This window comes from Marmota monax, unplaced genomic scaffold, assembly GCF_021218885.2.
Source record: "Marmota monax isolate L192 unplaced genomic scaffold, Marmota_monax_Labrador192_F-V1.1 WCK01_AAM20220418_F8-fsc00209, whole genome shotgun sequence".
NCBI classification, from domain to species: Eukaryota; Metazoa; Chordata; class Mammalia; order Rodentia; family Sciuridae; genus Marmota; species Marmota monax.
The window spans coordinates 2,596,710-2,610,395 of NW_026694493.1; the positions used below are offsets into that span (position 1 = coordinate 2,596,710).

The 13,686-nt window shown below is 42.1% G+C and overlaps 1 protein-coding gene across 5 annotated transcripts in view; it reads left to right on the plus strand.

Moving 5' to 3' along the window:
* The window catches only part of Rgl1 (ral guanine nucleotide dissociation stimulator like 1), a 262,529-nt gene extending 250,329 nt beyond the window's left edge, over positions 1 to 12,200 (plus strand). For all 5 annotated transcript variants that reach the window (XM_046419510.2, XM_046419513.2, XM_046419511.2 and 2 more), the window contains 3 exons: positions 1,502 to 1,756; positions 7,299 to 7,413; positions 9,798 to 12,200. In XM_046419510.2, the coding sequence (XP_046275466.1) occupies positions 1,502 to 1,756; positions 7,299 to 7,413; positions 9,798 to 9,985 (558 nt within the window). In that variant the 3' untranslated portion in view covers positions 9,986 to 12,200. The remainder of the gene's footprint in view (positions 1 to 1,501; positions 1,757 to 7,298; positions 7,414 to 9,797) is intronic.
* Positions 12,201 to 13,686: the final 1,486 nt, after the last annotated feature.

Below are 13,686 nucleotides of genomic sequence, written 5' to 3' on the forward strand. Positions count from 1 at the left end.
ATCCGCCCTCAACCCTCACATCGATTCCCTTGGGAATATAAGCAAAACAAATTTTTTTTAATGTAATGAAACCACATTATGATAGAGCTACAGTTAGACTCTCTACCAAAATTATCATATGAGCTTCCTGGCTGTCATTAAACAAACCACGCAGTAGAGTTTAATGTGTAGTTATGCCTCAGGAAGGAGAAGCCCCCAGGAAATATGACAAAGGAGACTCCATTTCCTTAGAAGCAAGATTATCAGAAAGCTAAAATTCTATAGTCATTTTCCACAGAAGGGCACACAAAGATGAAAGAAATTACTCTTGTTTTCTAAATGGTTTTCAGAATATTTTATAAGACTAATATGGTATAGTTTAGCTTCACTAATTCTTAGGAATTACTCATAATTTTCTACAATAAGAACTGATCTCTAAAATGTTTGACCTTAATGATTTTTGCAGAGGGGGGATAACTCCTATTGAATTTTTAGCATCCTCTCTATTTGCATGTCTTCAGTATGTCATTGATATTGCATGTATGATAAATAAATGGCTGATCACAAAAGCCACATTAACAGTAGCACCCCATTCCCCAACTGTCCTTGATAGAACATGAAAAAATATACATGGTTGGCTGTAGCAGCCAGTGTAGAAAGTGGCAGAGCTGCTCAAAGCTGTGTCCTCCTGGACAAGTCACTTTATTCTCTGAATCTTATTCTCCTCATCTTTATAATGCTCCGCTTTTTGTTCACAAGAAAGTTGCAAGATCCAAATAAGGTAAGATATGAAAGCTTATCACCAACTCACAGGGCTGAACGTAGCAAGGATGCTGGGTTAATTCCCCATGTAAACTTCGTGCTTGCTCTGTGAACACGACGGTGGGGGTCAAGGAACTGGGTGCTTGTCGTGGTAGTATAGTCAGCTAGCTGGGTGAACCTGGAGCCAGTGTTCTCTCTGGGTCTCAGGCTCCTTGGCCTTAGAAAGGGAATGGGCCAGGGGCCTTTCCAGCAGGAATGTTCTACTCTGAGCTCTGTCATCTGTGATCCTCATCCTGGAAATATCTAACAACACAGACTTTTCCTCCTACAACAAAACCAATTATGAAGTGAAATCAGGTTAGAATGATCTTCGTGGCCACGTTGAGAACTTTTGGGGCTCAAGGCCATGAGACTGAATCAAGTGTTGTAAGGCTTTCCTCCAGCCCTTTAAGCCTCCTTCCTTCCCGAGCCCATATTGCCTCTGGTTTCTGGTATCTGCTGCCATCTGCTGGTTAGCTTCTGTAAGAACAGTTAAAAACTAGGGAAGTGAGAGAACACCTGGATACAGTGATTAGGTCACCCTGAGTCACAGGTAAACATGTGCCATGGGGGTGGGAGGCGCTCACACCAGAGGCAAGTTGCTGTGGGGAAAATATTTGAAGTTTATTGCTCTCTGTTGCTACTTCTGATTTGAAAATTGCAAAGCGCACTATTGGCCAAGTTCTGATAGTTTCCTTCTGGGATGTGTTTACTCTTCCAGCTCTCTGAGTCCTCCTCCTCTTGTTCCTCCATCCATTCCATGGACACAAATTCCTCAGGGATGTCATCCTTAATCAACCCCCTCTCCTCCCCTCCATCCTGCAACAACAACCCTAAAATCCACAAGCGCTCCGTCTCCGTGACATCCATTACCTCCACAGTGCTGCCTCCTGTTTACAACCAACAGAACGAAGACACCTGTATAATCCGCATCAGTATAGAAGACAACAATGGCAACATGTACAAGAGCATCATGGTAAGGAGATGGGGTTTCCGTCTGCGCTGTCCCCCCAAAGGACACCCCTAAATGAGTGCGATATTCCCACATCTGTACGTTCACACAGAATGATTGTGTCCAAATGCCAACTTCTCCCTGAGTGTGGATGAGTGGTATATTTCCATCAAGTATGTATACCAACAGTGCACACAGGATATAGTTTTTACATCTAAAAATTATTCATCCTGCTCAGTATCATCCTTTTCAAAATTTTCAGTTTGTGTGACTGTATGGCTATATTCCAGGGAAGATACCCTGGGCTCCCACCTTCTTGGAAGTTGTCTTGCATCAGGGTTTATAATTGAGTCAATGTGCGTTCTTAGTCTTGTGCTTCCTGGTGAACTTTTTCTTCCCTTAGTCATCAGGATCAAACCTGATCTTACTAAAGCAGATGATCAAGCTGGAGATACAGTTTTGAGTTTCTTATGAAAACTGCCTTTTCCTTAGGATAGTTAAAAAATGCTTTTAATAATGCCCATCTTTTTGGAATACACACAGAGCTTCCCATGGTGGGTGCGTAAAGTCTAGTATGTTATTACAGAAACAGACTCCTTGCTGATAGGACCTCTCGGGTCTTGAAAGTCAGATTCTCCTTTGCAGCAGAATCCCATAGCTAGTTCCACACCTCCCTCCCCACTCACCTCTGTGAGGACCCGGTGAGCAAATGCAAGCTGAGGTCTGCCTGTGACACAGTGGTGTGGAGGCGCTATCCTTTAACATTCCAGAGAAAATCTTTGCTAAGACATTCCTCAAATCAACAAAGTAGTTACTGAACATTTGCTGAGTATATTAATTATGGGACCAGGCTTTGAGGATAGGAACAAGAATGAGATATTTCTGTCTTTGAGGATAATAAAAAAGGTTATCATAAAAAAGGGGAGATCATAAAACATTATTCAGAATATGCTAAATGCTGTAGCAGAGGCCAGATTAGATTGGACAGGCTCTTGTGGCCCACACAAAGGAGTTTGTGTTCATCCTACAGGCGGTGGGCTCTCATTGAAGGCTTTTTAGTAGTCAGACTTGTTCATCAGCAAAGCAGCTGCCCTTGGGGGACCTGTTGCTAGAGAGTGGGGGAGACTAGGAAAGGAGCGGGTAGGAGGTGAGATGGGCTTGGATGACAGTCATATGGCGGATACATAGGGAAGGCTTCTTAGGAGATGTTATTAGATGTTATGTAGCTTCTGGTTACTCTGGGGAGATGTGGGACGGGCGATGAGAGTCTGGCCAGGCATCTTGGTGTAGTGCGGCTCTGTCGAGTGAGATGCAGACTACTGGAGAACCAGGCTTGGGAGGGCATCTGAGTCAGAGGCACCAGGAGGACATCCTGATGGCTTTGCCTGATGGACAGTCAGAGGCAGGGGTGGTAGGAGGCTGGTGCTGAGATGAGTACTAGGAGTGGTCCAGCCACCAGGGTGGACATAGTCATGTGGGAGTGAGCGAGTGTAGGATGGGGCACAGCTTGACTGGGAGTGAGGGAAGGGCTGATAAAGGAGCCTCAGAAGGCCAGAGAACCTCGGGGAAGCAAGGTCCTTTGTTAGGCTGCATTTTCAGCATGGCCTGCTCACATGGCTTCTCTTACTCGTGCCGTCCAGAGAGAAGTCATTTCCCCCACCTAACTCTACAGTCTCTGAATTATAGCATGGATTTGTATACCCAGGAGTTACCCTTGGGTCATGCCCATGAGTGTGTACGCTGCCCTGTCTGGGGACATCTGTGAGTGGCTGAGATTTTTCTAGTTCTTCTGCCAGGAGTCTTGAACTGCTGGGCTGAGTTTGGGGAGATGATTCATGGATCATCCAGATTGCTCTTCTCAGCACAGGTGCTGCCTTTGGAATTTTGCACCTCTGTCACCCACCCTATGGCTGTTTATGTGACACAAGGTGGCGCCCCTCATCTTCATAAGCTTGCCACCTGCCTCTCAGGCCCATTCTGGACAGGTGGCATGACATGTCACGCTAGTGGTCTCCTTCTCGCAGTTAGCCTGAAGAGAGTCTTTGCTCCATGGGAATTCCCTTTATCAATATGTTATACTTGACCAGAAGGTAGAAATAATTTAATCCAGGTTTGGCCTAGAGTAGCAAGTCTCAAACTTTTTGGTCCCAGGACCTGTTTAGAACCTAAAAAAAGATTAAATATTCCAAAGAGCTTCAGGCTAATACAGGTTGTATGTATTGATATTTACCATATTAAATATTAAAACAAAATTTTAAAATATTTTAATTTATTTAAAATAACAACAAACACATTTCATATCCATGCAAATTATATTTTTAATGAACAATATCTATTTTTTCCAAAAATGATTGAGTAAAAGAGAAACATTGTTTTACTTACAATCTTCTTCTGGAAAGTTTGCTGAGATGTATTGTTTGGTTTGTAGTATATGATGAAAATCCAGCTACACAGGTATGGATTTGGAACAGGGAGGAGTATTTTAATGCCTTTTCAGATAATTATAGATATGCCTCTTCATGGGTCAAGAGTTAATAAACTTAGTAATTTTTACTGTTTTATCAAGGACATTTGTAAATGAAATAGCTTTCTTTTGCTTTTGTTTTTTTGCTCCTAATATGTGGTGTTGAGAACACAGTGGCTGCTGGTCTGCTCAGGTAGCCCTCTCTACTGATCTGTGCTAAGGTGCCAACATTTCATCCCCGTCATTGCTCTACAATAACAATACAAATTGTCAACCTGAGTGAAAAGACAAACAGTATCTTAGTATTATTATGAAAATGATTTCATGAATTCCCTCCAGGATCTCAGGGACTCTGGGGCCATAGAGTCCCCACTGAGAACTGCTGGCCTGTAAAGAAGGTAGGAGAAGCCACAGTTTAACCCTCAGTTAAACTGTTAATGCTCAGTGACCATGGAGAAGTGTCTTCTTCTTTAAAAAAAAAAAAAAAATATATATATATATATATATATATATATATACATATATTTATTTATTTATTTTTTAGTTGTAGTTGGGCACAATACCTTTATTTTATTTATTTTTATGTGGTGCTGAGGATCTCGGACGTGCTAAGCAAGCAGTCTACAACCCCACAAGAAGTGTCTTCTACCACCAGAATGCTCTCAGTGACATTTCTCTCCATTTGGTAATCCCAGAGATTTCCTGAGATCTCTTAATGCAGTATTTATGGTTTCAGGAATGTGCATGAAAGTGATACTGAAGCCTCATGCACTAACTGAGCCACCAGCCACATGTGGCAATTGAGCATTTGAAATGGGCTAAGTCCAAACTGAGATGAGCTGTGAGTATAAAATACATCCCAGGGTTTGAAGACTTGGTACAAAAAAAAAAAAAGAATTATAATATCTCATTAATAATTTTTCTATTGATTTTATATTGACAATAACAGTTTGAATGTATTGGGTTAAATAAAATATATTAAAATTAATTTTGTGGGCTGGCATTGTAGTTCAATGGTAGAACACTTCCCTAGCACGTGTAAGGCCCTGGGTTTTATCCCCAGTGCTATAAAAGAAATATTTTAGAAAAAAAAAATTATTTGTTTTAATTAGTTATACATGACAGTAGACTGCATTTATGTACTTTGATATATATAAATGGGATATAATTTCTCATTTTTCTGACATACATGTTGTAGAATCATATTGGTCATGCAGTCACATGTATACATAAACCAATAATGTCTGTTTCGTTCTACTACCCTTCCTATCCCACATTCCCTCTCTCCCCTCCCTTCACTTCCCTCCACCTAATCTAAGGTAACTCTATTCTTCTCTAGTGCTCTACCCTCCTTATTGTGAATTAGCATTCAGCCTTTGATTTTTTGGGATTGGCTTATTCCACTTAGCATTATATTCTCCAACTGATGAAGGAGCAGAGATGTAATTTTTTAAATTCTATTTTTCAAAAACTTTTTAGAAGTGTCTGCTAAACATTTAATGGACACCTGGCTCACATCATATATCTGTCGGCAGGGTTGGTTCAATATAACAGTATATGACCGCATGACTGAGCTAATAGTTACTGTAAGCATTAATTCTCCTCAGGAGCTTCTAGGTACAAAGTACTAAAATCCCAAGGACAGCCTTTGGCCTCCTTCAATTTGTAGCCTGGCTTTATGCTTAAATAGAAGGCTGGAGCCTAATATTCACCCCCAGGTGGTGTCCTTAAGTTTCATGCTGCTAGTTCGGTTTGACCCAGTTTGGAAAGAATTTCCTTCGAACTATTGAAAAATTATTTTCCTTCTGAAGAATTTCCTGTGCACCTATTTTCCTTTTGCAAATGGATATACCAGACATTTTGGTAATACACAAGTGAACAAGATCTTTATTGCTTACAAGGACCCATTGTGTAATGCATGTTGTTTATTGAATCACAAACACCAGCTGCTGCCCTGAGTAGAGGGAGGCATCTAGGCACTGCCATCCTCCAGTCACACTGGCAGAGTGTCTTGGGGGAGACTAGACTCTGTGTGTGTGTGTGTGTGTGTGTGTTTCTCTGTAGTCCTCTTACCTCCTGGTGAGAACAGCTTTTTGTTTTAAGCAAGAATAACTGAGTTTTCCTTACTTCTTTCACGTTTAAAGAAATCACTTGAGGTATGGAGCATAAGTCAGCCCTCCAGTGTTTCCCTGCAATGGCTAACTGGGGCAGAGATGAAGAGAAAATCAGACTTGTGCTTTTAAGACAGTTAGATTTTTATTGAAACATAATTTACATATAATTTTACATACAGATCTTAAGAGTTCAGTTCTTTGAGTTTTAATAACTGTATATGTTTGCATAACCACCACTCCAAATCTAAATTGAGAACATTGCCATCCCCCTAAAATTCCCTATGCCTCTTCCAACCGGTCCTCCTTAAACCTTAAGGTTAGTTTCTAATACCACCAACACAGGAGTTTTCATTCCTTTTGTTTTTGAAAGAATAGATTCCAGTAACGTGTCATCTTCTGTGCCTGGCTTCTGAGATTCATCCACATTTTTGCACAAGCCACTTCTTGGTTCCTTCTGTTGTGAATATGCTACAGTTTCTTTATGCTATCTCCTGTTCTCTGTTGATGCAGATTCAGGTTGATTCTAGTTTGGGACTAGTCTAAATAAATCTGCTATGAATATTTGTGTATGTGTCCTTTTTTGGACATTTGCTTTCATTCCTCTTGGTAAATACGTAGGAGTGGGATTACATAGGGTCATTTGTGCTTTCTGGAATGTGGCAGAACTGTAGCCATTTCTATCTTGTTGTAACTGGTCCCATAGCAGTGGCTCAACACACAAGGCTCATCTTGGTCCAGCACTGATAGTGCGTTACATTTTCACAACCCCTTCGTGGATATACTCTTTCATTGTAACCTTGACTGGTGCGGGGGCAACAGGCAGAGCAGATGTTCTCCCCATTTTAATGTCCTTATGCCACTGTTCTCATGCCAAGAGTCCCTTCTTCCCAGAGAGGCCTGTACAACTCAAGACAGCAAGAATGAGAGCGTCAGGAGAGTGCTCCCAGGAAGCATGGAGCTGCTTTACAAAAATTCCTTGTCTTTGCAGTTGACAAGCCAAGATAAAACCCCCGCTGTGATCCAGAGAGCAATGCTGAAGCACAACCTGGACTCAGACCCAGCCGAGGAGTATGAGCTGGTGCAGGTCATCTCAGAGGACAAAGGTGGGCACATGTTCCTTCTTGTCACAGCATATCATATTGGTCTCCAGAAGGTGGAGGCAGAAGGAGATCATTTTTTTTTTTAATTGGAACCTAGTAGTGTTTTGTATATCATGCAGGGGTGAACAGCAGGGTGAACATCATGCTTTCATCTCCCTTGGAGAATTGAGCATCTCAAGCAGCTTCGCCCAACCCCTACCCCCAACTCTTGTTTATCCTTTTTATATATATATATATATATATACACACACACGCATATATATGCATATACATATATATTTTATAAGTTGTTGATGGACCTTTATTTTATTTATTCGTTTATATGCAATGCTGAGGATCGAACCCAGTGCCTCACACATGCTAGGCAAGCGCTCTACCACTGAGCCACAGCCCCAACCCTATCCTGCACTCCTGCTAAGAATTCCTCCTGCCCATTCTTTGTATTTTTCTTATGAGCATTTTTCTCAGGAAAGCTCTCTCTATGTGTCAGGAGGTGGGGAGTAGGTAGAGGTAGTCTGTTGGGTTTTTGCAGATGGTCACATGCCTCCTTTACCCAGTAATGTGTTTCTCAGTAGTGGGTGAACCTGAAAGTTAGCGGTTTGGGTAAGAATTTCTCATTATTTCACTCAGTCACCTCTGGATGTATCTATTTGCTAATTTGAATTGGAATAGTTTCTTGAGAAAAGGGGACAGGCTGGTTAATAAGTCCTCTGTCACAGCTTGGGGAGAGACTCGGCCAGAACAAGTCTCTCTCAGTGTAGGGCAGCCACACACATAGTCAGTGAGGCCAGCTCTGTCTGCTGACACAGCCAACACTGCTGCTGTGTCTTAATGGAGGGCTCTGTTCATCCGCAAGGAAGGCTCTCCCCAGAAAGGAAGAGCATAATCGTACAAGTTGGGGGTGAGCAGAGGGAACAGCTGTTCACACCATTTTGACCAGCAAATCACCCAGGGCTCTCTCTTCGGCTCAGAGGGGAAGGACTAAAACTAAACTAGTGGCTTTTCCAAGAGATGAAAAGCAATAGTCTCTGAGAAACTCCTTCAACTACCTCTTGGAGGTTTTGTCATTCCTTCATTCATTTGGGGGACAAAACTTCCTCAGTTATAACTTTTCAGTGCAGTTGCAGTTAAGATTCTAAGCCCAGAATTTTTCTCTGGAATTTTGCCATATGTCCCACAACAACGCCTGGTGAGAGTAGTGGTTCTGAAGACCCAGGAGCCCTGAGGTACAGCCAGGACACAGCTGCGACCACCAGCTGTGTGGTCTCAGACAAACCCTTGACCTCCACAGGCCATGGGCTATAACCAGTTAGATGTATATAATACCCTCTGATTCCTCATGCATCGTAAGCAATGCTGAAGATTATAGAAAATAATGTTCCTGAAGGTGCGCTGAGGAAATGCTAAGGGTGGGCATGAGCCCAGGAACACTTTGGAGGGGTTTGCTTTATGGCACAACTGTGCACATAATGTACCATGGTCACCTAGAGCCTGATGGCATCAATCTTGCTGGGGGGGTCTCAGCTGGAGAGTTTTCTTGAGGCTCCTTCAGTCCTGTTCCACAATTAGATGCTTCTGTGGGTCACCTCCCCACTCCACTGCCACAAAGCTAAACGTGGACATTTTCCGTTTTTATTCTGTTTGAAGTTTTTTTTTTTTTTTTAAAGAAACCTGTTACGCCTGAGTGCTAAAATACTACAAATCATCTCTTAAAAATAAAAATGAAAATAACTTTGCTTTGATAATTTCATATCACACTCATAGTAATCCTTGTTCAGAAATTGCAGATAACTAGTTGAGATTTGCTGAAGTCAGAAATCGTTTAGATGTTAGCAGATAAGCACTGCTTCACATGGATGTATATTTAATATGAAAATGCAGACTCTGGACAAAGCAGTGACTCAAGTAGAATAACTGAGCCAATGTGGGGTTACTTTAAAAAGATGTTTTGTATTCCAAGTGAAGCATTTTGCTAAAGATTTTCTGTTTGTTCCCATGTCATTGGATTCCTTTAGTCTTAGTGAAAATCTGCTTCCCCTTTGGAAAATGGACCTCCAGAAGAAGGAAGGCCGAGTTCTGGTTCCAGTCCTGCTGCCCCCTAGCTGCAGTCCTGGGAATCACAACTTCTCTTGGCTTCTGCTTCTGTTAATTTAATTTAACCTTAAATTCATGGTAGCGTGTATCTTAAACCTCAGTTGCTCTTAGTTTTTTGGAAGGGGATTGAGATGTTGTTGGGACCAATTTTGTGGATAGTAGTCACATTACAAGAACTAAGGGCCCTTATCCCATTCCTGTGTCTGGGCAAGATTTATCCCTGCCGCTGTCATGGCCTGTTATGGGCCCCTACTACGTAAGCTGACTGCCTTCACTTTCCTTTTGTTTTTCAGAACTTGTGATCCCAGACTCAGCAAATGTCTTCTATGCCATGAACAGCCAAGTGAACTTTGACTTCATTTTACGCAAAAAGAACCCCATAGAAGAACAGGTGAAACTGCGCAGCCGGACGAGCCTGACATTGCCTAGGACAGCTAAACGGGGCTGCTGGAGCAACAGACACAGCAAGATCACCCTCTGAAAGGGGCACACGTGGCCCTTCGCTTGCCACAGGCCGAGCAGGGCTGAGGAAGGCTGTGGTGATTGCAATGACCATCCAGTGTTAGAGGATCATTGGTGACATCAGCAGATATTTATTGAGTACTTAAGGTGTGCAGAGCACTATGTGGGGAGATTGGACATGACTTGACATGAAAAGGATGAAAGAGTCACTGATTTTCTTCGACCTATTTGAAGCTGAAATACAAAATTATCCACATGTGTAAATATATATATACACATATATTTAGTGTGTATGTGTGTATATATATGTAGATATATAAGAGGGACTTTATGGGATATTCTGGACTATGGAAAACAAATTTGCACAACGACCTAAGAAATTGAGGTCACTTTTTACGGGGAAATAGAAGAAACCGAGAACCGAAACTCCTACCTTCTGAGTTACCAGGGTCAACCCTAGGAATGCAGATTGTCCTTTGTGCCAGTATTACCTGAAGTCTGGGCTTAATTTTGGTAAAGGGAGAGGATTTCTTTCTCAATCAAGTGCCACCAGATAAAACAGTTGCAGGGGGCTGGAACTGCCACAGGCTGAATGAAATGCCACTTTGAGAAGGGTTTGGATGAGTCAGTGGCCTCCTACCTCTGCCTGCATCTGCCACTTTCTGCTCCCCAGGAGGGCAAGGACGGACTCCAGAGGCCCCTGTGCCCCACTGGTCGCCATCACAACACCTCTAGAGTCAACATGAGCCCGGTTCGATTTCTGGAAACCCTGTTGTGTTTGTTTTCTCTCCTAAAGAACATATCATAGTCATTGTTGCACAGATAGCCATGTTCTTCAGTAACTTATCAGCCAGGAAAGAAAGCGCAAAAGAATGATGGCCTGTTTGGATGGACCCTTACCTGTCTTGGAATGCCACTACTTCCTTGCCTTTTCTGATCACCGTTTGCATGTAAAATTGTCTAGAGTCCTTTGCCATCTGGATCCTAGTACCTCTATATTATGTGCAATTTGTTCCTCAGGTGTAGACATTTCTACTGCGATTGACTTCATTTAATCATTTTGAACCTGTGAAAGATTTCTGAACAGCAATTACCCTGTTAATAGCCCCTTGAAGATGATCCCTGCTGATAACAGCATCTATTTTGCTTATTAACTTTTATAGCATTCCTGTGCCTAGTCATGGGGAAAGAAATGGGACTGCATATATTATCTCAGTCCTTTCTCAAAGACGTACATTTGTCCAGATGGAATCGATAATGTTGTTTTTTCAGGCCCCATACTGGCTACAACAGTGTCACATTAAAGTGACATTTTTGTCTCTAGTAACACCATCATGGCCTCCCTTCCAAATCTGAGCTATGCTGGGGTTTGAACTAAAAAGCCATATGTGGGAAGTTGATATGTGTAAGAAGCACTTTCAGATTATCTTTTTTAAGAAAAAAATTTCCCCAAATACCAGTTTTTACTCCAAAAATAAAAAGAATGAACCCAGAATATGAAGTGCAGATTGTAACATGGATCTTTTTTAAAAATTTCTAATCCTGTTACAGCTCCCAGAGGTTGTGTGGGATTGATGTTATGTAAATAGACATGAATTCTACAAGAAACACCCGAACAAGTTCAGAGATTTGTGGTGATGGACCAAAGAATGAGCCAGAAAGTCCTCAGATTTCCTTGGTCTTTCTAGGAGATTGGACTGTGCATTGTAAAGATCGACTGGGTTTCAACTAGTCGAAAAAGCACTTTCTTCTGTTTGTGAGCCTCCAATTTATGCTTTTGTGAGGGGAGAAGAGAGGGTCAGGGTCGCAGCCATCATGGAGACTGAAGTAAACGTAGCCCCAGGCTGGTGCAAAGGTCAAAAAGAAAATGTAGAACCATTGGCCTGGTCTAGGGTGTGGCTACCAAGACATACAAGTTGTTCCCATGTGCTCGCCCTGTGTGTTTGTTTATACTGTACATGTAGAGCCTAGATTTATATACTGCAATGTAAAAAAAAAAAGTATATATATATATTTACCTTTTTTAAAAGATAATGGAAATTCCAAAGTAGATAAACATGGCCTCATTTATTTAATGCTACTTTAACTGTCTTAGTGGGCTTCCTGGTGGACAGCCGGGCAACACTTTCAGCTGCTCGCATGCTTGTCTCTCTGCATTTCCATCATCTGTTTACCTTTTGGTTAAACTAATAAACTGGTTTGGGACTTGGTTGGCATATGCTGCCAGACCCGAAGGGATTGTATCTGGAGTGTTAATCAGGAGGGTTCTGGGTTCCAGATAAGTCAGTAAGCCTTTTGGAAGCCGACTCAGGGTCAGGTGAAAAGCTGAGGGAAAGCCAGTTAGAGGGGGTCCTCCACCCGCATGTGTCATGAGCATTTGGGGGCAAGAATGATGTCCCTAAGAGACTTCCTTCAGAGAGGGTGCTTTGCCAGATTGCTAGTCACTCGGTGGGGACACCTTTTATAAAATCCAACTTGGATGTAGATCTGAGGTAGTACTTCGTGTTCCTCCTGACAGCCTTTCCCAGCTGCACAGTGGCTACCATCTAGATGATCTTGAAATCTTCCACAGTCGTCCAAAAGCCAGGAGGCCCTCTAGAAGGAGGAAAGTTCTTCCCAAAGGGCATATAGTCTGAGTCCAGTCAACAAGCCACGTGATATCATAATTTATCTCATTATTTCCAAGTGTTTCTCAGCATTATTATTTTCCAATGGATTACTAAATGGACCCAAGTTATTATATTTAGGGGACCCTTAACAGATTTTGGGAACAGCCCAAGTAAGTTTCTTAAAATAGGAAATTCATTCTAGAAAACTAATTCCCTAGTTTTGTTCTTATCTAGGAACTGGGCTTGGTGACTTTTTGCCTGAGTGATACTGTCTTTAGATTTCTTCTTTTGGAGCATTTTCACATTCTTCATGCCACATAGGCATTCAGGAGGCATACAGTGTTGCTCATGTTCCCTGACTTTGGTGGCATCAAGACTTTCCCTGACACCAAACACCAGATCTTTTTCTACAGATGCCTAAAATTCCACCGTGAAAAGTTATTTGCACTGTGTTTTTTCATTGCTTTTTCTCCTAGAATCTTTCCTAGAATGAAATACCTCAGGGAAGGATATATCAGTCTAGGCTAGAAGAGATGGAAGCAAGCAACCAAGAAAACTCAGTAACTTAAACCAGTTTTATTTTTTCATCTATGTGACAGTATAATGCAAATCACACAAGTCTCTCTAATGGCTTTCCTCTAGTGGCCCAGGGATCTAGCCAGCTTCTGCCTTTCCACTCTACCATCTTGTTTTTTTTCCTTCATGTGATACTGATGATAAAAAAGAGTGTGAACTTGAAAGTGTTCTGATTGCCTTAGATCAAAATGGTGCATGTCACCCCCAGTCACAATCCATTGACCAACCTGCAGGCCTTGGTCTAAGTGCAGGGAGCTGGGAAAGGTAGACCATGTGGAGCAGCTGCTGAGCACTGCTGTCCCGACCACAGAGGGGCCACCCATCAGAAACAGTGTTTGGAGAGATGGCAGTAAGGACTTGAGGTGGGACTGTACGGAGCAAAGGAAGAGTTGAAGAAGAAAGATGTTCTAGAAGCCTGGAAAATTCAATAAGAGTCAATCAAATTTAGATTTGATTTTAGATTTTAGATTCAGAATTTGGAAACTATTGTTGGGTCTGGTTTCTCGACATCTCTACCGAGGAGCCTGTGTCAAAG